Genomic DNA, 25,816 nt, shown 5'->3' with positions numbered 1-25,816 from the left:
ATAAAATACATGAGTAAGTCGGAGCACTTTTCTAAGCCTAAAATCGACACAGCTACGGACCTTTGGTGGTGGAGGGTGTTCTGAGACCCGAACAAAGGTGTTGACGTAAGATATCCGAGTTGCTCGGACCAATTTTTTTTAACCTAAAATTGATACAGGTACAGACCTGTGTTGATTTACACCATTCTGAAAGCCGAACGAAGTTGTTCTGATAAAATACCCGAGATGCTCGGACAACATTTCTGAACCTTAAATCCACACCGATGTCACCGTTTGTTCTCTTTGTTTTACGCACATTATTCACCTTCCAAAACATCTTTTTTATTATCCCCTAAGTTTAATGACACTCTGTCACCCCAACTCTCATTTGCTTTCTTTTTCAACTTCCGCACCATATATATATATATATATGGAAAGCTGTGTAGGTATGTATATTTGCGTGTGTGGACGTATGTATATGCATGTGTATGGGGGTGGGTTGGGCCATTTCTTTCGTCTGCTTCCTTGCGCTACCTCGCAAACGCGGGAGACAGCGACAAAGTATAAAAAAAAAAAAAATATATATATATATATATATATATATATATATATATATATATATATATATATATATATATTCCTACGAGTCCACGGGGAAAATGAAACACGGTAAGTTCTCAAGTGCACTTCCGTGTAATAATCACATCATCAGGGGAAACACAAGAGAGAAATATAAGTCAGTTGATATACATCGAAGAGACGAAGATAGAAGGCCAATTACATGCGATTGCATGTTTACCAAATGGCGTCCTAGCTTCGTCGCTTTGATGTATATCAACTGACTTAGATTTCTCTCTTGTGTCTCCCCTGATGATGTGATTATTACACGAAAATGCATTTGGTAATTTATCGTGTTTCATTTCCCCCGTGAAGTCATTAGAATATCTTGATTACGCGCAAAATTCCAATATATATATATATATATATATATATATATATATATATATATATATATATATATATATATATATATATGTATATATATAAAATCTATTTATCTATTATACTCTGCCGCTGTCTCCCGCGTTAGCGAGGTAGCGCGAGGAAACAGACGAAAGAATGGCCCATATACACATGCATATACATACACGTCCACGCACGCACATATACATACCTTTACAATTTAACGTATAAACATATATACCTACACAGACATATACATACATACACATGTACATAATTGATATTTGCTATCTATATTCATTCCCGTCGCCATCCCGCCACACATAAAATACCATCCCCCTTCCCCCCACGAGGTAGCGCTAGGAAAGGACAAAATGCCACATTCGTTCACACTCTCTCTAGCTGTCATGTGTAATGCACCGAAACCACAGCTCCCTTTCTACATCCAGCACCACAAAACTTTCTATGGTTTACCCCAGATGCTTCACATGCCTTGGATCAATCCACTGACAGCACGTCGACCCCGGTATACCACATAGTTCCAATTCACGCTATTCCTTGCACGCCTTTCACCCTCCTGTACGTTCAGGCCCCGATCGCTCAAATCTTTTTCACGCCATCCTTCTACCTCCAGTTTGGTCTCCCACTTCTCCTCGTTCCCTCCACCTCTGACACATATATCCTCTTTGTCAATCTTTCCTCACTCATTTTCTCCATGTGACCATTTCAATACACCCTCCTCTGCTCTCTCAACCACACTTTTTATTACCACACATCTATCACTCTTTCATTACTTACTCCATCAAACCACCTCACACCACATATTGTCCTTAAACATCTCATTTCCAACACATCCACCCTCCTCCGCACAACCTTATCTATAGCCCATGCCTCGCAACCATATAACATTGTTGGAACCACTATTCCTTCAAACATACCCATTTTTGCTCTAAGAGATAACATTCTCGCCTTCCACACAGTCTTCAACGCTCCCAGAACCTTCGCCCCCTCCCCCATCCAGTGACTCGCTTCCGCTTCCAAGGTTCCTTCCGCTGCTAAATCCACTCCCAGATATCTAAAACACTTCACTTTCTCCAGTTTTTCTCTTCAAACTTATCTTCCAATAAACTTGTCCCTCAACCCTATTGAAGCTAATAACCTTGCTTTTATTCACATTTACTCTCAGCATTCTTCTTTAACACTCTTTACCAAACTGTCACCAGCTTCTGCAGTTTCTCATCCGAATCAGCCACCAACGGTGCATCATCAGCGAACAACTGACTTCCTTCCCAAGCCCTCTCATCCACAACAGATTGCATGCTTGCCCCTCTCTCCAAAACTCTTACATTTATCTCCCTAACAACCCCATCCATAAACAAATCAAGCAACCATGGAGACATCACGCACCCCTGCCGCAAACCGACATTCAATGAGAACCAATCACTTTCCTCTCTTCCTACTTGTACACATGCCCTACATCCTTGACAAATACTTTCCACTGGTTCTAGCAACTTATCTCCCACACCATATACTCTTAATGCATTCTCCAGATCCATAAATGATACATACAAAATCGTCTGTTTTTCTAAGGATTTCTCGCATAGCAAACCCCTGATTGACACATCCTCTACCACTTCTGAAATCACATTCCTCTTCCCCAATCTGATGCTCTGTACATGCCTTTACCCTTTGATCAATACCCTTCCTTATAATTTCCCAGAAATACTAATATATATATATATATATATATATATATATATATATATATATATATATATATATATATATATATATTATACCTGGGGATAGGGGAGAAAGAATACTTCCCTCGTTTTCAGTTTTCCAAAAGAAGGAACAGAGAAGGGGGCCAAGTGAGGATATTACCCCAAAGGCTCAGTCCTGTTCTTAACGCTGCCTCGCTAACGCGGGAAATGGCGAATAGTTTGAATATATATATATATATATATATATATATATATATATATATATATATATATATATATATATATATATACATATATATATATATATATATATATATATATATATATATATATATATATATATATATATATATATATATATTATACTTAATCACCGTCTCCCGCGTTAGCGAGGTAGCGCTAGGAAACAGACGGAAGAATGGCCCAACGCACCCACACACACATGTATATACATAGACGCCCGCACATGTACATACCTATACATTTCAACATGTATATACATATACACACACAGACATATACATATATACACGTGCACATATTCATACTTGCTGCCTTCATCCATTCCCGTCGCGACCCCGCCACGCATGCAATAGCACCGTCCCCCCTTGCGAAGTAGCGCTAGGAAAAGATAAAAAAGGCCACATTCGTTTACACTCAGTCTCTAGCTGTCATGTGCAATGCAACGAAACCACAGCTCCCTTTCCACATCCAGGCCCCACAAAACCTTCTATAGTTTACCCCAGACGCCTCACATGCCCTGGTTCAATCCATTGACAGCACATCGACCCCGGTATACCACATCGTTCCACTTCACTATTCCTTGCACGCCTTTTACCCTCCTGTATGTTCAGGCCCAGATCGCTCTAAATCTTTTTCACTCCATCCTTCCACCTCCAATTTGGTCTCCCACTTCTCCTCGTTCCCTCCATCTCTGGCACATATATTCTCTTTGTCAATCTTTCCTCACTCATTCTCTCTTTGTGACCAACCCATTTTAAAACACACTTCTACTCTCTCAACCACACTTTTTATTACCACACATCTCTCTTACCCTTTCATTACTTACTCGATCAAACCACCTCACGCCACATATTGTCCTCAAACATTTCATGTCCAACACATCCACCCTCCTTCGCACAACCCTATTTATAGCCCATGCCTCGCAGTCATATAACTTTGTTGGAACCACTATTCCTTCAAACATACCTATTTTTGCTCTCCGAGATAACGTTCTCGCTTTCCACACATTGCTCAACGCTCCCAGAACCTTTGTCTCCTACCCCACCCTGTAACTTACTTCCGCTTCCATGGTTCCATTCGCTGCTAAATCCACTCCCAGGTATCTAAAACACTTCACTTCCTCTAATTTTTCTCCATACACACTTACATCCCAGTAAACTTGTCGCTTAACCCTACTGAACCTAATAACCTTGCTCTTATTCACGTTTAGGGAGGTAAATGCAAGAGTTTTGGAGAGAGGGGTGAGTAATGCAGTCTGCTGGGGATGAGAGGGCCTGGGAAGCGAGTCAGTTGTCGTTCGCCGGTGATACAGCTCTGGTGGCTGATTCGAGTGTGAAACGGCGGAATGTGGTCACTGAGTAACGTCCAAGAGAATAACATCCAAGAAAATGTCAATCATACTGTTGTACTCTTCTTTGAGGTTCCCCATAAATACATTCACAAGGGAGGGTCTGTCCAGACCCAAAATTGTGTAGAACAGTACATGATACACGTAAATGAGAGTTGCTGTACACAGAAGGATTATTACAATTTATATACAGTACTTATTTAACATTGGTCTTTATTGGAGTTCAGGTGAGCTCCATCGGACTATTGTAAAGTGTTTTAAATGACTTCTCAAGAAATGTTATCATTGCAAGCAGATAGTGCTTGCCAATACCGAAGTGAGATATTCCTATCACTACAAGTGGTGAAATGTAACATACAATTATTTGGGTTACACATAAACCTTTCTTCTTATTCAAAGTTTTCACTGTGTCTGTTTTATCCATTTATATTTGATAAATCACTCCTTACAATTCCTTGTAGTTACAGACACAAGAGGTAGGAACTCAGATCAAGTAATTATCAGAGAGGGGAAATCATCAGCTTTATCATTTTCTTTTTCGTAACTTCTGATAATGGGACCGAGTGTGTACACTGTATACATACATATACATATAACTTTACATCTTTGTTTAAATCTATGAGGTAATCAAATCACCTTTTTACGTAGAATTTTATTGAAAAAATAGACTTAAAGGGATTTAGAAAGTTTTTGATGAGTCAAAAACATGAATCAGTAAATCTAGACCTGGACAGTGAGAAGTCCCAATGAAAATTGAGACCCGAGTGAGGAAGTTCCAAGCGCTGGGGAGGGGCCAGTTATCCTGCGACAGGAAGATGGCTTCCCGTACCTAGAGTGAGTAGATGTGTGTGTGTGTGTGTGTGTATGTGTGTCCTCATCCCTTGCTTGCTTCTTTCAGGCACACCAGGAAGGCCATGAGGTGCTACAGATAAGAGTATTTGACTGAGTTTTATGAGGTTCTTTCCTGAATGTGTGCCTTAAGAAGGAGGAGTCCGATGGGTCCCCAGCTCAAGTAAACTCATGACTAAAGTGTAAGTTCTTTGGTATCCTAGCCAGAGATCGGTCCGTGCTGCTTAACACACACTCGGCTAAAACTTGTAGTCTCCCCGGCCGGCGGTTATGGAGACTTCCAAGTATGTCCTCGGCTCCTTGTTCTTCTCTGTTCCTTTTTTTCCCTCCTAACTAACTACTGTACCTTCTTGCTCCTCATTCAGACGGGGTGCTGGACAGACTCTGCACAGGAGGTGTAGTAACAAGGCCCATTGTATCACAGCTGTCTTGATAAATCAGGCATCTCCGTACCAGCCGAAACTACCGCGAGGTGGAAGCACAACGCTACGTTCCCAGGTCCTTTCTCATGCACGCTGCGGAGCCAAGGGAGGACTGCAGCATCCTCAGGCGAGCCGCATTGTTATTAAGGTTGCTGCTGTTACTACTGGTGCTGTTGATGCTGCTACCGTTGCCGCTACTTGCGTGGCTGCTTCTGTTGCTCTCGCCGCTGCTGCTGTTCCCACCGTCACCGTAGCTGCTGTAGTTACCCATATCTGTGGAGAGACGACCTGTCTTCAGGACACTGGGTCAGCTAAGGCAACGACATATGTACTACATGATGCAGAAGGATAGATAACATTTCTGCTCAGTCCATCCATCTCGTCCCAGCTGAAACTCCCAATAAGTATTCATTATCCACTAAGAAAACTGTCTATAGAGTCATTAGGCAATTCTGAAGAAATTCCCATCTTGTAGATTTACATCTTCCCGCATACAGAAGAGCACCAAGTGCCTCAGTTGCAGATGAGATGACGAAAGCATTTAGGGCTATATCTCCAACCAATTCTAATGCTATCTTACCAAGCTGATGCATAGATTATACCTTCTGAATGTCTATAAAGAATATGGTAAAGGGATATACTTGTGATCGAAACCTACTGGACTCCCATGGTGTAGCACTTAGCGTTCCTGACCGTGACTCATTCACGGGCCGTCCAGGATCGAATGCATAGGCTCGAATCCTGGTTACGGCAGTCGGTCCACAGTCAAACCAGCTGCTCATCCACCACTAGGGGCTGGTCGATAAAACGAGTACCTGGTTCAGGCTAGGATATATACATATATATATATATATATATATATATATATATATATATATATATATATATATATATATATATATATATATATTCGCCATTTCTCGCGTTAGCGAGGTAGCGTTAAGAACAGAAGACTGAGCCTTAGAGAGAATATCCTCACTTGGCCCCCTTCTCTGTTCCTTCTTTTGGATCAGATATCAGATATCTTAATTGGAAATATTTGAAATAAGTCACACTTATGGTATTCTTTTATATATATATATATATATATATATATATATATATATATATATATATATATATATATATATATATAAAACGGTAGGGGTAGAGTGGGGTTGGGATATCGACGCCGTAAAAGACAAGGCGGTGACTGTTTTAACTTTGGCTGTGCAATAGGTATTGTAGCAAATTAACAAGAGAACCGGGAAAGGACAGTATTGAAAAAAGAAAAAGAGAGAGATATAGCAGGAGCAAAATATAGAAATATAGCTGACGAAACAACGATGCTATAAGAATATCTAAGCTTTTCTATTAACCGTTAATGAAAAGCAAGAAATGATTCGCGATACATCGTTGGGGCAATTCATTTCTTCCTACAAGAGGAAACATTTACACCTAAACATAATATGGTTCACCAACTATTTGCTAAAGTGCTGCTGTCGCTTGGTTCTTCCCAGTCCATGAGTTGCAATGCAATCCACTGCCAAAGTATAGGAGTAGACTTGCATGTAATCCTGCTTCCGCAAATTTAGAAACGACTGTGCTTATGATAAGTTCACATAGCTTTTCACAATTAAACAATGAGAATGGCTAGAACATGAATGTGGAAACTATGGCACTTTTATGAAGTCTTGCTTCAAAAATATACGGAAGGTGGCGATGTCTATCAATGATTATAGTTTCAATTCTTGGCATACATTTTTGAGTGTTGTGAAAACAAAATTTGAAAGACATTTAATAAGTAAAGTATTTTGGATGAAAACAGTCTGCCTTTGGGGTGAGGAGAGGACATGAGACAAAACTAAGACTGAACAACTAAAAAAGTAATCTGGGAATGATAACGGAAACACAAGGAACCAAAGAATAACTTACACCAATACTCACAGTTACTTACTGAGGAGGCCTCCGGTGCCATAGCCATAGGCTGGGTACGTGGACGGGTACTGGGTGTACGGCGAGGAGTACGTGTAGTCTGTCATCGACGCTATGCTGGCCGTACCTGTAAGAAAGCACTAGAATTACTGTGGATGAAGAGACTGTCTTATCAAAGGCAAGTGGCAGGGATTGTGCCTTATGTATATGGGAGGTTGCAGTGCTGCTAAAAGACAAATTAATGAAATAGTATTGTAGATCAAGTGACAAATTTGAGGTGGGTACAGTATTAGTAATTTCCAATGTAAATTAAAGATTGAACCTGAAGTGTTTCTTTGGTTTTGATAGACGACACTAAAGAAAACCTTTTTCAGTCAAACTGAATCAATAGTGTCTGGGTCCGTTAGACCCATAAACAGCGATAGTGTAGGGAACAAATAACCTACAAATGATAAAAGGCCTACAGATCATAGTAATGCAGGGAGGCCCTCCGTGTGTCAGGTGGAAGCCGTGGTCTGGAGAAGGGATATCTCTAATGTTAAGTCCTTGGAATAAAAGTTTTTCCGTCATGCTAATAAGAATGATAACTTTTCATACAAATTTCAGTCTTCTGCTTTATGACAATAACCAACTTTAACCTTTAAAGCGTAAACTTCCTGTACATTTCTTTTTCAAGATTTCGCAATCAGAATAATTTTGATGTACAGAGCATCAGATTGGGGAAGAGCAGTGCGGTTTCAGAAGTGGTAGAGGATGTGTGGATCAGGTGTTTGCTTTGAAGAATGTATGTGAGAAATACTTAGAAAAGCAAATGGATTTGTATGTAGCATTTATGGATCTGGAGAAGGCATATGATAGAGTTGATAGAGATGCTCTGTGGAAGGTATTAAGAATATATGGTGTGGGAGGCAAGTTGTTAGAAGCAGTGAAAAGTTTTTATCGAGGATGTAAGGCATGTGTACGTGTAGGAAGAGAGGAAAGTGATTGGTTCTCAGTGAATGTAGGTTTGCGGCAGGGGTGTGTGATGTCTCCATGGTTGTTTAATTTGTTTATGGATGGGGTTGTAAAGGAGGTAAATGCAAGAGTCCTGGAAAGAGGGGCAAGTATGAAGTCTGTTGGGGATGAGAGAGCTTGGGAAGTGAGTCAATTGTTGTTCGCTGATGATACAGCGCTGGTGGCTGATTCATGTGAGAAACTGCAGAAGCTGGTGACTGAGTTTGGTAAAGTGTGTGGAAGAAGAAAGTTGAGAGTAAATGTGAATAAGAGCAAGGTTATTAGGTACAGTAGGGGTGAGGGTCAAGTCAATTGGGAGGTGAGTTTGAATGGAGAAAAACTGGAGGAAGTGAAGTGTTTTAGATATCTGGGAGTGGATCTGTCAGCGGATGGAACCATGGAAGCGGAAGTGGATCATAGGGTGGGGGAGGGGGCGAAAATTTTGGGAGCCTTGAAAAATGTGTGGAAGTCGAGAACATTATCTCGGAAAGCAAAAATGGGTATGTTTGAGGGAATAGTGGTTCCAACAATGCTGTATGGTTGCGAGGCGTGGGCTATGGATAGAGATGTGCGCAGGAGGATGGATGTGCTGGAAATGAGATGTTTGAGGACAATGTGTGGTGTGAGGTGGTTTGATCGAGTAAGTAACGTAAGGGTAAGAGAGATGTGTGGAAATAAAAAGAGCGTGGTCGAGAGAGCAGAAGAGGGTGTTTTGAAATGGTTTGGGCACATGGAGAGAATGAGTGAGGAGAGATTGACCAAGAGGATATATGTGTCGGAGGTGGAGGGAACGAGGAGAAGAGGGAGACCAAATTGGAGGTGGAAAGATGGAGTGAAAAAGATTTTGTGTGATCGGGGCCTGAACATGCAGGAGGGTGAAAGGAGGGCAAGAAATAGAGTGAATTGGAGTCATGTGGTATACAGGGGTTGACGTGCTGTCAGTGGATTGAAGCAAGGCATGTGAAGCGTCTGGGGTAAACCATGGAAAGCTGTGTAGGTATGTATATTTGCGTGTCTGGACGTGTGTATGTACATGTGTATGGGGGGGGGGGGGGGTTGGGCCATTTCTTTCGTCTGTTTCCTTGCTACCTCGCAAACGCGGGAGACAGCGACAAAGTATAAAAAAAAAAAAAAAAAAAAAATATATATATATATATATATATATATATATATATATATATATATATATATATATATATATATATATATTTCCTTACCGGGTCTGTTGGACCCAAGACAGTGTATCGTTCCTGACCGTGACGATAATAGTCTAAGGATAATAGCACTGATATTGGCCAAGGCTACATTCACAATTAAGGCTATGAGTAGGTGGGAAACTAAAGTAGAATTATCAGTAAATGGCAAAACTAAAAGATTATTGATATAATGAAAAGGCTTGGGATTAACTTTATAAAGTCATTTCGTTGCCAAATTAAGAAATTTATGAATGATAGATCTACACTATATTAACTTGGACCTTTAACTCATCATCCATGAATTCTGGACTGCATATACATAATAACCTTCGTCAGGAAGTTGATTGTTTAACTATCATGTTGTGCAGAGTAATAATGCATATAAGAACAAGCATTAGAAGGTCTTTCTGGAAATGCCGAACTTTAACATATTACCCTCCATATGGATCAAGTAATCTAGGAATGCTAATATATCATAATTTTCTAATCTCATCAAAACGGGACTACCGGGCTAGTCCTACCATGTTTTTCTTTTTCTCTTGCCAATTCCTGTACACTCATACGTTTATTACATCCGTCAAATCTATGGCCCTTAGTCCCCGGCATCATGGGGTGCTAAGAATCTCCCGGTTTCTCCCCGACTTCACTGCCAATGAGAGGGAGGTCTCTGGCAGTATGTCGTAACGGCTCCTCCCATGACCTCTCCCTCTCTGTAAGACCTTTCTCTTTTTCTATTCACCATACCAACATTCCTGGTCTCTCTAATAACCTCTCCTCAGTTGACCGCCCTCTCTCTAGTAGCTCTCCGAAGATCATACTTCTCTGAGATACAGTTCTTTAATGATCTCACTAGGCTCTTTTTCATATCTAATTATATCTTCCACTCACGATTCCGGTGCAAAGTGGGTGGTTGTATTATTCCATCAACGTGCCTGTTGCATGATTCAGGAGCCTCGAGTCCCTAAACTTTGAAGTTACGTATGTGGCTCAAAGAATTTCTCCCTATTACCACACTTTTCCTTTATTTTGCCTATTGCTCTCCTAATTCTACAAATTTTATACCCTTCTTCGACTATCTAAACTCCTGCCATGAGACTGTGGCATCCTCTCACCCGCAAGCCGAGATCCTCTGCCTTGGAGATTTCAACGTTCACCAAAGGGAATGGTTGAATGCCTCCATACGGATGGTGGAGGGATTGAAGCCCTCACGTTCTCCATTCTCAACTATCTAGAGCACATCATCTCCCACCCTACCCATATTCCTGACCGCTGCGATCACTCTCATAATATTCTGAACTTCTTTTTCACCTCTGGTCTATCCCGTTATAAACACACAATCTCGCCCCTGATCTGTTCATCTGATCACAATCTCATAAATGCATCATTCTAACGGCACCTTCCCCTTCAGCAGCCCCTTCTAAGCGTTAATACTGGCACCTCAACAAAATTGACTGGAATGGCTTCCGTAACTTCTTTTCTGACCTTTCTTGGGTAAATCACTGTCTCTTATGTGGTGATGCTTCTGTCTCCGCCAAAGGCACAGGAGAGGTTATTTTTGCGGGAATAAAAGCATCTATCCCCTCTTCCTCCAAGAAAACCTCTTCATCCAATCCATGGTTCAATCGTCGCTGTTCTGAGGCCATTAAGGCAAGGGATCAGGCACATCGGGCTTGGAAAGACTTTCCTTCCTATGACTCCCCTTCAGCTTCCATCACTAACTGCAAGCATGTTATCCGTGAGGCAAAGCGTTCCTTTATTCAAAGGAAGTGCGATAACCCCTCCTCGTCGTCCACTGATGGGTCTTTCTGGTCTTCAGCTAACAGCATTTCTAACAACTTATGTCGCTCTACCCTTCCTTCACTTTTCCGTTCTGACGGTACTATAGTTGTCTTTCCCGTAGACAAAGAAACTCTCTTTGGTTCCAGATTCTCATCTAACTCCACCTTAGATGATTCTAGCATTACTTCACCCCCTGATTCTCCTCTTACAAATTGTATGCATCTTCCCGTAATCTCCTTTCTGAATGTCTGAAAAGTGCTTCTTTCTCTGGACACATGCAAGGCTTGTAGTCACGATGGCATCATCCCCGTGTACTGAAAGAGTGTGCCTCTGACCTTGCACCTGTCCTTGCTCGTCTGTTCCGTTTCTGTTTACAAACCAAAACTTTTCCTTCTCTTTGTTAGCATGCATTGATACATCCTATCCCTAAGAAGGGTGACTATTCTGACCCCTCTAACTATCGTCCTACTGCTTTAAAATCTACCATTTCCAAAGTCTTTAAATCCCTCCTCAGCACCCGTATCCTTAGACACCTCGAAAATCACAGTCTTCTCTCTGATCACCAATATGGCTTCCGTAGGGCGAGATCCACTGGGGATATTCTTTCCTATCTTACTAACGTCGGGTCATCGTCCTTGAAGGATTTTGGGGAGTCATGTGTAGTTGTCCTTGACATATCCAAGGCTTTTGACAGGGTGTGGCATCGAGGTCTCATCTCTACGCTCCCCTGTTTTGTCTTCCCTCCCTCACTTTGCATCTCTCCGGCTGATCTGTCTCTGTGGTTGTTGATAGATCCGCCTTCCCCTTTTCTCCATCAACAGTGGTGTCCTTCAAGGTTCTGTCCTGTCAGCTACACTGTTTCTTTTTTTTTTCAAGATTTTCTCTCCAGAAATAATCCAATCCACTCATACGCTGACGACTCAACACTGCATTCATCCACATCCTTCAGTTCTGCTCCCTCTTCTCTCACTCGACCTGCATCTCGTCTTGACACAGCTTCCTCAGTAAACTCAGACTTGGACAGGATATTTCAGCAGGGTACACAAAATCTTGTTAAGTTTAATGCCTCCAAGATCCAATTTCTACCCATCTCTCTTTCGAAAACTCAACTCTCGTCTCTCCTTTGACGGTTCTGTAATTCACCTCTTGACTAAGTGAACAAACTTGATATCACTGTAACATCCACTCTTTCTTGGAAACCCCACTTTACGGGAATATCTAAGTCTGCCTCTAAGATACTGGGTGTCCTATTTAGACTGCAAAACTACTTCTGAACATTTGATTCGTTTATGCAAGGGATTGATTCGTCCTTGTATGGAGTACTGCTCTCACATTTAGTTCTTGTTCTGCATCCTTACTTGACAGAGTTGAGTCGATAGCAATCCGACATTTAAACTGCTCTAGGTTAACTTCCAAAATTGATCCCCTTGCCCTACGCCGCAATGTTGGTTCGCTTTCGCTCTTCTATAGGTATTACTTTGATTCTTGCTCCCGTGAGATGGCTGCTTGTGTGCCCACACCACTAGCTAGACCACGCAATACTCGGCAAGCTGCAGCTTCACATGATTATTGTGTCGCCATCGGCAACTCAAGGGTGAGACGTTTTGATAATTGCTTCTTACTCTACACGTCGAGGTTTGGGAACTCTGTACCTTCTCATGTCTTTCCCAGTAGCTACGACCTGGCTTATTTCAAAAGACAAGTTTTTCACTTTCTCCAAAATCCATAAATACTTTCACCTGTCTTTTCTTTTTCCGTTTCGAAATTCTTTCTATATTTCAATTAAGGCCCGGCCTTGATGTGGACTTTTGTCCGTGACTGGAGCCTTCCACATATAAAAAATACACAGTTGATTTGGTGGATTATAGTAAATTGTTGAACAAAGGGTGAAATATTTGTAAACTTCACTCGTTGGCCAGATACGAAGTACAGCCTCTACATAACTAAACCATATTGCCTTAGAGGGTAAATCATCCTTGGGTCATTTGTTGTAAAAAGATTCATATAAATACATCGATTTAACAGTGTTCAATCAATCATCATCTTGCTATTTAGCCATATTCATCTTCTACTTTAAAGGATCCACTCTCGATTTTCTTGTTTTTTGCTTATTAATGTACGTAAATGTTAACACTGGATTTCTTTCTATATATAATGTTCAATAGTTTGTTCCTTCAATTTTGTTCTCTTTTACGACAGAGTACTTACTTACTTACTTACTTACTTACTTACTTACGAGTACTTACGAAATCTCGCCAAAATGCACCACTAGTGCGTTGCGCTCACAGCAGGAAAATCGAGGGTAACGAGGTGCAGATAAAGAATGTCTCATGATAAAATCTAAGTTTACACATTTTAAATGAGCATATGTGGACAAAGTAACGGGTATATAGAAATATGATAAGACAGCGACTTAGTCATACAAAACAGTGACACCCTAGGTAGAGTACCAGCGAAAAATACACTGAGAAGATATGATACTGAATTTCATCTCTATGGTGACTGGGTGATACACTGAGAAAATATGTTACTGTATTTCATCTCTATGGTGATTGGGTGATATGTTCCAGTGCAAAGTAAATATGGAGGATTACTATTTGATGAATATCTGCGATCCAGATGTTCTCACATTTGGTTCACACATCGTTTTCGTGGTTGTTGTATAATAATTGGGCTCTCCTTGGTAGAGTAGGGTGATTTAAGAAGTTGTTTATCCTCTTAGGCATAAAGAGGGAAAAGTATTTGCATATATGATTCAGCATATGAAATTTCCAATGTCTCTGTGAAGAGAGTATGAGCGAGAAGAGGGCCATTGCTGGCCACTGCTGCTGAATATATTGAGTAATACCCTGGTAATGTACCCAATTCTATGTGGGTAGACGAATATGTTTTTCATTTCGTATCCTCCGTCATTTCTCTGGTTAACACTGCTAGATGGTATGTCATCGTTTGTCTGTCATGCTGATGTTTGTGTGTCTGCATAGAATAAGTCCAACGATGTTAATCATATATTCTGTTCTACATGTGGCAAAGGAAACTAGCTTTAGGATTGGGATATATCATTTGCTTAGGAACATCAAGAAAGATGTCATATCAGAAACTGAACGCAAATTTGTGGCGAATCATGAAGGGAGTTTATTCATGGACATGCCTAAATTAGTCCATAGCTAGTGTCCTTGACACATGAGAAAACGTTGCAAAGAGAAATGTATTGTTTCTACACTCACAGAAAACTTTTTGCCTACTTGACATATGTCTCGTGAATACCAGTATCTTTCAATATTTGATAGAAAAATGTTATGACTAATGATATTAAGAGATGTATTGCTATCCAAGACTATACGAGAATGATATATATCAGACAATATCGAAGGAGTCAGCCCTTGAATTCTAAGAATATATAGTAGGCTTATGTGGTGATACGACTAATGATGTACTTAATCATAAGAAATGGAGCAATCAATACTTTTGACTACACCGAGACAAGAGGTATTTCTTGAGTAGCAAATGATCGATACAGGTATATGGTAACCGACTGAGTGGAAACAGACACCTCTGCATGATTCCTATATATATATATATATATATATATATATATATATATATATATATATATATATATATATTGTGAAAGGTACAGTAGACTACCAAACCACTTATATAACACGTAGCATGCTAGGAGTGCTGTGAATACCAAGACACAGGAAGGGAATAGGTGCTGACAAGCAATGGAGTATGTGGTTGCGGAGGGACAACATACCTGAGTAGTGAGTGATGGGTGGGAAGGCAGTGTAGGTTGGATCAGGTGTGGCTGCTACTTGGGCGTGCATGGGTACATGGGCATGCGTTGATGAGTGCAAATGCGTAGGTGCATGAGCATGAGTGGATACATGCGCATAGTGACCAGCATCGTGATTGTTTGAGGTGGGTTGTAGGACCGTGAGGGCGGTGGTGCAGGGGGTGTCAGCCTTGAGGGGTGACGAGCAAGGTGCCGCCACTAAATTGTCAAGGGGCGTCACGCTCTCGCTGGTGCAGTTGGCAGGCGACGAGGGCGTTTGCTCCGGGTAGGTGGCTGTCATGTTCCTGCTGCAGCCGCCGTTGGAAGTAGGCTGGGGGGTGTTGAGGGGCGTGTACACGGTGCCTCCTGACATGCAAACGACAACTGACCATCACTCACAGCCACACACACTATAGCTATCCTTACACACTAGCTACTCACGTCACAGCACACAGATAAACCAGGAGTCCCTGAGGTTGTCCTTATATCTAAAGCTTCCCGAGTAGTAACTGTAAAAGGAATCTTACCATAAGGTATGTGCAAACTCTGGCCTATTCAAAACATTTAGTGAACGAGGTGGCTTTTTGCTCTGTTAAGGAGAGCCAAACAGTACCTTAACTCAAGGATTAGAAGGTGGACTTTGGTCAATTATGGTGTCAATTCCGTCTAAGCAGAACGGGTGAAAAGTGCTACAGCATTTCAAAAGTGGCTGGAGGATGTGCCCCTTTAGTGGCCTTGATAAGTGATGAAGTGGAGGCTGAGTGTGGCAACAGTGAAAATATGATAACCTGGCCATGACCCAAGGTGTAAGGGAGGAGCCAAGCTGGTGAAGCTTATCCACCTGTGGGTCACTGTCACCGCCACTGCTCAGCTACTAACGCCTTGGTACTCAAGTACGATTCATTATGTATCATACCAAATGGAAACTTTCCTCTTTCTTAGATCTACATGTGGAAAGGGCAGATGCTAAATGCACACATACATGCTCTAGTGCTATGGCAAAAAAGGAAAAGAAAATAAATTGATTTTAACGTGAACATATTCCTGCAAACTTCATGGATAAGTCAAATATAAAAAAACAAAATACTGAAAGAAAAAACATGCACTTGTTTGTTAGTAGAAGCCATGTTGGATCACGAAGGCTAGATCATGATTGCCAATAACCATTTATCATCATACATGCACATGCTGATGGACAAAGAGGCATTGCATGCGACAGGAAGGAAGCAGCTCACACCAAGGTTATAACAACCTGGTGGGTCGCCTCTGTGAGTCAGGGGCTGACAATCTCCAAACACCTCTTGTCGCTGGGTAGTCAACAGACGTTTGACAGTGAGAAACACATTGGTTTCCATGGGTGTTCATGTGGTTAATGTGCGTCTGGTGAGCATGATAATGCGATGATTTGTAGAACAGATGATTCCACGGTTGTTAGTGTAGGATGTGGATGATGGATGGTCATTGTCAATAAGGCTACCGATAAATGCATCGTGAGGATAGGGTATGTGTTGGATGGATCGTGAGAATAGGGTATGTGGTGGCTGGATCATGAGGATAGGGTATGTGGTGGATGGATCGTGTGGATAGGGTATGTGGTGGATGGATCGTGTGGATAAGGTACGTGGTGGATGGATCGTGAGGATAGGGTATGCAGTGGATGGATCGTGAGGATAGGGTATGTGGTGGATGGATCGTGAGAATAGGGTATGTGGTGGATGAATCGTGAGGATAGGGTATGCGGTGGATGAATCGTGAGGATAGGGTATGTGGTGGATGGATCGTGAGGATAGGGTATGTGGTGGCTGGATCGTGAGAATAGGGTATGTGGTGGATGAATCGTGAGGATAGGGTATGTGGTGGATCGATCGTGTGGATAGGGTATGTGGATAGGGTATGCGGTGGATGAATTATGGGGATAGGGTATGTGGTGGATGGATCGTTGGATGAATTAAATTAGCAAGGAATTAATCGGCATAAGTTGGATGCTGACAGTAGAATTGTTACTGATGACGAAGATGAGGTGATTTTAGGCTACGCTTGGATGGGAACTGATGACAACTGAAGTACATGAAAATGACTAGGAAGTTGGAATTCACTAATTCCTGACACAGTTCTGTTCGCTGCATGAATGAATCACCGGTATATACCTTTCTCTATTATGCCATCAATGTTGTTGGATTGGATGACTAATCAACCGCAGGCATTTTACAACCTGTATCAAGATAAGGCTTAAAGAATCTACAATAACTACATTTGGCTGTGAGGACAGGGCTTGTGCAGAGCCCTTCCGGCTTTGAGAGAGAGAGAGAGAGAGAGAGAGAGAGAGAGAGAGAGAGAGAGAGAGAGAGAGAGAGAGAGAGAGAGAGAGAGAGAGAGAGAGAGAGAGAGAGAGAGAGAGAGAGAGAGAGAGAGAGAGAGAGAGAGAGAGAGAAGTAAAAGGAGCGAATGAAGATTGTGATGTGTTTTAAATACCAGTTCGCAGCGTAAGGAAGATAACACGGGTATCATTCTTGGTTTAAGAGTAACGCTCTGACCCCACAACATATATGTGACAGCTGAGTGAACACTCCATTCTTTAAATCATCGGCTGATATCGCATAAACCAAACTAACTTCTTCAAGAAACGCTAGAAAACCACAAAGTCAAATATAACCAGCATGACAGCACCCTAAGAAACATACAGCTTACATAACAGCTCTGATGAACAATCAGTGGGCCTGAAATTCTTAAGATTTGATGCCCCCACCTGACACTAAGTCTCATTCCTGAACATAATTCTCCAGCACAGTGGCAGAAATATATGAGCTCAGATAAAAAAAAATATATACATACGTGGAGGAAATAACTGTGTCGGCAGGATACGAAACCACACTATACAGATCCTCAAAACGTTCTGAGCTACATACATCACTTGCTGTATTAACTAGAAACTTTTTTCCATATTTCTTTCTCATTAGTTTCTTTTTCATTGGTGGTTCTTGTGCAGCAGACATGGTTGAGGATGAAGAGACGGATGCATGATGATCACGACACATTAGTCTGCCTAGTGGGTTAAAACCTGTTTGCCCGAGAACCCAAGTAAAGCCATGATGATGGTGGTGGTGATGGTGACAGCGAGGTAATGTCAGTAGCGGCAATGGCACGTGTGTGACGGCCTTACCTTGCTGGTACTGAGAGGCGGTGGTGTCAAGGACTGATGCTGCCGCTAGGACTGGCTTGACGTCTTGCATGGTGATGGGTGTGAGGGGCGTCAGTCCACCTGTGCTACCTGTAGGAGGCCAACCACAAGTGGAGACGCTTAGACCTCTGACTTACTACCTTCACAAGAAGTCATGTTTTGTTTTGTATTTTCACATTGTTCTCTTTTTCCTAAAAAAAAAGGGATACCTACCCTGGACTCTCTGGAGCTACAGGCCATCATACCCATCACCACGAACTAGAGAACCAGAACGAACAAGCCTTGTAAGAATGCAAACCACTGAAGGAGACGTAATAATCGGCTTACCCAAGGAGGTAGGAAGAGGAGGCGAGTAGACGTGGTTGTTGTTGGACTGTGTCACGGACATGGTCTCATACAAGGCGTCCGTGGGGATGGAGGCGGCTGACACTGAGGGGTAGCTCGTTGGGTGATCCACGAATGACTGGATACAGCTAAGGGGGAAAGAAATGGCTGATGCTATCTAATGCAATGCACGCACACACACCACACACACACACACACACACACACACAATGGCTTTCTTTCCAAACTCAATACTGTAATCATTTTGGAAGGGAAGTAAGCAATGAAAAGATGGAAGACGTGGATAAGACTGAACGAATTTTCCTGACGGAAAGATACAGTACGAGAAGGATCTTCTGAGGAAGTTCCTTTACGGGTCGACCCTTACCTATACGGAGACATGGCGCCGCTGGGGACTCCTCCTCCAAGTTCAGGTAAGAAAGCCTTAGCCTCGTCCTCGGTCTTCAGCGTCGACCATTGCTTCGACCACAGCATCTGCGGAGGACAAGGGGGTTACTGATTTCTTGAACAAAATTCACCACAGGAAACAAGCAAAGATATTCCAAGTAGAGGAATAGCATCAAGCTATAAGTTCATGAAAGGCATATGATTGGATCTTATCAAAATTCATTTCTCCGACTACAAAATAAGTAATTAACTTTAAGGACCCATTCCTTTTCGTTAATTATTCAGGCACATTTTAGAAGAATCTCATTGGTCATTGATTACGTCAATTACAGAGGAAGTATTACGGGTAACATTGGTCTGTGTATCGGAACAGTCAGTGACGGCTACGCGGTGAACCACCATTTCAGTGGATATCAGGTTTCACTCCCTTTGGACAATGTAGCCGTCTTGTCTTTTTGCCTCATCCACATGGGGACTGCTAGCAATCACACGTAACACCTCCGTCACCACCGCAACTCTAGGATCCTCTCCCACCACCACCATATGGACTCGTTTTCCACCATCACAGTACGGGATCTTCCACCACCCTCTCTCAGTGGGACCCTTCGGCCACCACCATTATTGTATGGGTTCCTTTAATCATCACCATCACCGTAGGGGATCCTCCATCATCACTGTATTGGATTCTCTTACACCTTCACTGTTAGAAATACTTGAACATTACAACACCTGTACAGGATCTCCCCTGTCATAATAGTAATAATAATAATAATCTTTTCGTACTATTCGCCATTTCCCGCATTAGCGAGGTAGCGTTATCAACAGAGGACTGGGCCTTAGAGGGAATATCCTCACCTGGCCCCCCTCTCTGTTCCTTCCTTTGGAAAATTAAAAAAAAAAAAAAACGAGAGGGGAGGATTTCCAGCCACCCGCTCCCTCCCCTTTTAGTCGCCTTCTACGACACGCAGGGAATACGTGGGAAGTATTCTTTCTCCCCTATCCCCAGGGATAATAATAATAATAATAATAATAATAATAATAATAATAATAATAATAATGATAACAATGATAATAATAAAATAATATAATAATAATGATAATAATAATAATAATAATAATAATAATAATAATAATAATAATAATAATAATAATAATAATAATATTGATAATAATAATGTTGGTTTACTCACATTAGTATAGAGGGGGTCGGTGTTGTACTGAGTTCTGGGGCGTTTAAGGTCATCCTCCTGCTGGCTGGGCACGTCTCGGTGTTCGTCTGGAAGCAGAAGCTGTGCCATGACTGGGTAGTAGTAGGTTAGTCAAGTGCGACATTGTGACAGGGACGATATTGAACGAGACTACGGGCGTAGAGAAGAGAAATGATGTTAAGGTCGAGAAATAGACTGCGAGGGAAAAGAATTCGAAGGAAGAAGACTTGGAAAACAGAGACGATGCTGTTGCCGTGCAATAGACCCAGAGGCGAGAGGGGGTGTCGTGAATGGGCAATATACTTGGACGAAAATGATGGTGTTATAACTGGGCGACAGACTTAAACTATTAGAACGTATGATTGGGTGTGTAATAGATTCTGAGAACAGTAACAGTGGAAGGATGCATAGAATGCAAGTTGCACTGGAGGGGGAGGTAGGCTAAAGCAATTTCGAAATTAAGTGTCAAATATTTCTTCAAAGATTAACCTGTCATTTGTTAAATAACTAATGAACGACAGGCATATTTCTCATACTCTCTCTCTCTCTCTCTCTCTCTCTCTCTCTCTCTCTCTCTCTCTCTCTCTCTCTCTCTCTCCTCTCTCTCTCTCTGCGCTCTCGTAAGGCAAGTTACAGCACATTACATCGCCGTCAACCAAAGGAAACCAAAAATATGGGGAACTACCCAGAGTATCTCACAATAAAAACACACAACGGGCGAAACTCCTCCCTCTTGTTGACTGGCATGACCAGAAATACCACACACCCACCTCAGCACCCTAGCAATGAAACACATATGTAGCATCAAGAGCCGCCACAGACCCATCCACCCTGACAACCTCAACTGAAAATCACTAATATGAGAAGACTCGTTGACAGCCCACCTGAGCAGTCTCAACTGTGAATACGTGGTATTAACAAAATCGCCAGCAAAATCTCAGACATCCAGCAACTGGAGGGAAAGGTTAGCAACAAAGGGTGGTTGGTAAATGTCAAAATATTCTCCCGGGGGTCGACCACAAAACATGACAGAAAATACAGAGCATTAGATAATACAGAATGGCTATTTGACATTCCCCAACTCCCTCTGGACTGGCTCGTCTTTAACCCCCAACTGCACAAGGCTGGTGCTGCAGGGGAAGGGTGGAAAGGAAAGGAACGAAGTAGTCAGAGAGAGAGAGGAGGGAAGGGGTTGGTAGAGGGAAAGAGACCATGAAAGAGTTGTGTGTTGAAAGGAAAAGAGAGAAATGTTTTTAAGTGGCGCGTGCAGACGGGAAGTGATGAAAACGAGATATAATAGAACATGGAAAGGATAGGAAAGAGAGTAGTTTAAATGAGAAGAAAGAGTATTAGGGGAAGGAGATAAGTAGTAGTATGAAGAATGAAAGAGGAACGAAAGACAGTGATGGGTATATAGGAGGTAGAATAAAGGAAGAGAAGATACGAGATACATGGTATGGTGCACTGTCGGAAAGGGAAAGAAGGAGGTGGATACATGAACTGTTTTAGAAGAAGGGAAAAAAGTAAAAGAAGTGGGAAATGAAAAATAAAGAACTGGAGGAAAAAGAGAAAAGGATGGGGTTTATGAGAGAGAGAGAGAGAGAGAGAGAGAGAGAGAGAGAGAGAGAGAGAGAGAGAGAGAGAGAGAGAGAGAGAGAGAGCATAGGAAGGAAAACTGGGAGAAAGTTACAGAGATACAAAGATCACACAAACCCAAGATCAAAGCGAGGTGGTCTGGCCGTAACGATAAAAAAAAGCTCCCTTGTAGGCAGCAGAAGAGAAGGTTAGCAAAGCAAAGGCTCTCCCCTCACTCCCTCCGGCACACGCCGGCAGGAAATCGGGTAGAGGAAATACCTTGGAGGATTAATAAGCTTGAAGGAAATGTTTATAGGAAAGTCATGAGTTAGAATGAACATGAATATGTCATTCATCCCATCACCAACGACATGCATCCGTTCACTTTTTCTTATATAGGCAATACTAAGGATAAATTTGAGTTCCAACCTCTCGACTTACGATGCCTCTATTATTCCTACTGTTGAAGAATGATTCAATAATTCTCAATTACTCTCTCAGAGCAGGTGCCAGGGTTTAATGAATGGAAGTATGATACCGCAACATGGCTAGGGAGAAATCAATGGTTGAGAAGATTGGATGATATACCATTGCGTTACGATGACTGACGTGAGTTAATTATTCAATACCAGAGAGTGACAAGTGATGATCAAGCCTAATTCTGAAGATATTTAGAGTTCCTTTGAACCACATTTTGTGGGAGTCTATTACATGCATCAACAGCATCGGTAAAGAAATGTCTCGTACAGTCCAGATTTACCCTGTGACCTCTTACGTCAATTACTAAGAGATAAAATCGTAGCCTATCTGGAACAACACAGCCTGACCAACAATACACAGCATGGTTTTAGAAAACGCAGATCATGCCTCATAAACCACCTTATCATACATTATTCTGTGTTTACAACAAGAATAAAAGCGATAGATAGGATGTTTTTTGGACTTCCAGAGAGCATGCAACAAAGTCCCCCTCGTTCAACTGACGCACAAAGTCCGGGCCTCGGGGATTACTGGTTGCATAGAAAATTGGGTGGAAGCCTGGTTACGTGATAGGAGGCAGAGAGTCGTAATGAATGGGGAATCATCACCGTGGTCACCCGTTACTAGTGGAGTCCCCAAGGGATCCGTATTTGGTCCTATACTCTTCATGAATTATGTTAACGATAATGATGTAAGGCTGATTAACTTTGTGTCCAGAGCTGTAGATGACACAAAGATCGGCGGTGCAATGCCATGCTAACTATATATACGTGTGTTTGTGTGTGTGTGTGTGTGTGTGTGTGTGTGTGTGTGTGTGTGTGTGTGTGACTTTCACTCCTCTTCACTTCCTCTGTATGCTTCTTCCTAAGTAAAAAGAAAATAATTCATAGTGCGACGCAGTTTTCAAATGAGAGAGGAATAAAGGAAATATGAACCATGGAAGCGAGGGGGAGGGATTTCTGGGACAATCTCTAACAGCAGTAGAGAGAAGAGTCCAAAAGGTATCAAAATGGAAGGAGGCGGGATCTCGGCTCAGGAGGTCGCATGGGGATGCTGAACACCAACACTCTAGGCAACTTACAGAACGGATGAAGGGGAAGATAAAGGAAGAAGAACGACTAGATATATAGGAAAGACAATGTACACGGCGGTGAAGAGGTCGTAACCCTCCCATTGCGCACTTCCAGCTGCTAAGCTTTCCATTACCCAACCATCAAAACCTCTCCCGTTACCGACGTTGTATCCCATCCCCTCTAGCCCAGCCATCGTTTCTTCTCGCTTTCAGGCAGAAGACCAATAGCATAAAAAGAATTAACTTCAGTTATACTCTTACAAAGGCCGAGCAAAAGTAAGATCAACGATTGTAGTAACAGGAATGTTCCAATTATTTGGTGTGTATCCATTTGCCGCAGAGCAATAACAATTACAGCAGTTGATGGCACCTAAACGAGCATCAACATTAACGCCACCAGCGCCACATGAGGACAGTCAACGGCCGAGTTCTTCTCTTCATCAGCAAAGTCGCCAGCCCGGGTGCTAAGGACTTCACTTCCCAGGTCGTCTTTCTTCATTGCGAAGGACGTCTCCTTCTTCTGGTAATTAAGGCCTTGGCGATATACTTTCTTTCAACTCCTTCCTCAGTTTTCTTGTCTGTCGCTTCTTAAACTATGGTTTTCCGTAATTCTTTTTTCTGACCATCATTAGGGTCCTTGAGCACGGCACTTTGCCATATCTTATACCAAGGACCCTATCTCATGTGTCCTTTTTCACACGTTGTTGTTTAGCTTATCCTTTGTCAAAAAATGACTCCCTCTTTCCTCTTCCCTCGATTCTTGATCGGCTCTTTGCTCCCAAGAACCAATATCCTTGCGACCTTTATAACTGGAATTTTAAAGGTGCAGCAATCAACTTATTGACTGCTTCTCGCTAAATACACCTGATATGACAGATGGATAACATAAAAGGAAAGAGAGGAGAGTCAGTCAGAGAAGGGACTTCGGTGACGTTGAAGAAGAGGACAAACAAGGAAGTTAATGTGGAGGACAGAGTTGTGTAAAAAGGGATGTAGCGTGTAGGAGGCGATATTAAACTGAGGGTGGGGAAGGAGATATTGTACTTATCTGGATATGTGAAAGGAGTAGTAGTATGGAAATAAGGATATGGAAGGGAAGGTGGTGTAAGGAAGGGAGGTGATGTTGAAGGGCAGTTTGTGAAAAAGAGACGGTAAGTGACCAGAAAAAAATTTTGAAGAGCGCACATGGGAAGGACAGATAACAGGAGATCTGATTGTCCACGACGAAGTCATCCGACTGAGGAAAGTAACAGTGTCCTGAGGTCATAATCTTTCTTCTCTGTGGTAAAGATAAGACAGTAAAGCAGAGGAAATGGTTCACAAAGACGTGGGTGTGTGACGAAACTGAGAGGCAAGTGAGAGGGAGGGGATGGTGTTGTGGAATGGAAGTTGATTAGGAAGGGGATGAGGAATATCATTGCTGGTGATGCGGGGTGGGAGGCGGGTAAGGCGTTGAAAAGGTTGTGGCGTGAGAGGTAAGACAGTGTATAAATGGAAGTGTTGCGTTTAGGAATGGTGTGTGGGAGGAGTGCTGTGAAAAGCAGATCAGATATAACGTTTATGCATGTATCGTCTAAAAGGGGATTCTCGACTAGTTGGTGATTACGCTCATGTATGGATATGATACACAACCAAACAGACACACAAACACGTACAAATAGACAGATACACACATACATATAAACACACACATACCCAGCTGGAGAGGCGCCGCCTCGATGGCTACATACAGCCTCTCAGGACAGTCACAGTTGAGCTGCCAGACGACTGTCTGCTGTGGTCTCCGTTAGTCTGGACAATTTTCCCGTCTTTCTTCCGTTATCATTTACTCAATTTCTTTCCTTTTTAATAGTTGTATTGCTTGATTCTCTCTTCTGATACCGGGAGCCCTTCCACACATCAGGTTTTCTGGATATGAACTTTGTATTCTAAATGATTTTTTTCTAGAGTATTTCGCTGGTGACAGTAACTTCGGAGAGACAATAGCAATTTGTGAATTTTCTGAAGTTAACTTTATTTCTATATCATTAAATCATGGTCGATCATTTTCTTTCTTTTTTACGTCTGATGTATTCTCATAAACCTGATCGACTTTGGTTGCTCATAAGAGTAGGTGGAATCCCGGTTGCAATCAGAGTCGGAGAGCTACTCAGAAAATTCCCACTGAGGAAAAGGCTATCAGCTTCTGTCAACCTCAACCAAGTACTGAGTTCATCTCGGAGGTCATTGAGCTTGAATTGCCTTAGAATAGTGAGGCAGTGTCGAAAGACAACGTAGCATTATTCATCTTTATCACTGTGGCCGAAACGACACAGACAAAAGCCTGCCACAGTCATAGCTAGCTAGAATGAAAGGTAAGGAGAACGAGTATGAAGTGGGGGCC

At 42.1% G+C, this 25,816-nt stretch overlaps 1 protein-coding gene across 8 annotated transcripts in view; it reads right to left on the bottom strand.

Annotated features, from left to right (window-relative positions):
* Positions 1 to 4,551: 4,551 nt before the first annotated feature.
* The window catches only part of LOC139755024 (paired box protein Pax-5-like), a 227,479-nt gene continuing 206,214 nt past the window's right edge, over positions 4,552 to 25,816 (bottom strand). For 3 of the 8 annotated variants that reach the window (XM_071672956.1, XM_071672954.1, XM_071672958.1), the window contains 7 exons: positions 20,289 to 20,374; positions 19,079 to 19,185; positions 18,694 to 18,839; positions 18,349 to 18,456; positions 15,171 to 15,554; positions 7,465 to 7,569; positions 4,558 to 5,801 (listed from right to left, as the gene is read on the bottom strand). In XM_071672956.1, the coding sequence (XP_071529057.1) occupies positions 5,593 to 5,801; positions 7,465 to 7,569; positions 15,171 to 15,554; positions 18,349 to 18,456; positions 18,694 to 18,839; positions 19,079 to 19,185; positions 20,289 to 20,374 (1,145 nt within the window). In that variant the 3' untranslated portion in view covers positions 4,558 to 5,592. Of the gene's footprint in view, positions 5,802 to 7,454; positions 7,570 to 15,170; positions 15,555 to 18,348; positions 18,457 to 18,693; positions 18,840 to 19,078; positions 19,186 to 20,288; positions 20,375 to 25,816 lie in introns of all 8 variants that reach the window. The other 5 variants (XM_071672957.1, XM_071672959.1, XM_071672961.1 and 2 more) reach the window with 5 other exon arrangements.

The sequence above is a fragment of the Panulirus ornatus genome, chromosome 18 (genome assembly GCF_036320965.1).
Source record: "Panulirus ornatus isolate Po-2019 chromosome 18, ASM3632096v1, whole genome shotgun sequence".
Classification (NCBI taxonomy): Eukaryota; Metazoa; Arthropoda; class Malacostraca; order Decapoda; family Palinuridae; genus Panulirus; species Panulirus ornatus.
The sequence above is the reverse complement of the archived record's forward strand: the minus strand, read 5'-3'. Positions and strand labels throughout refer to the sequence as shown.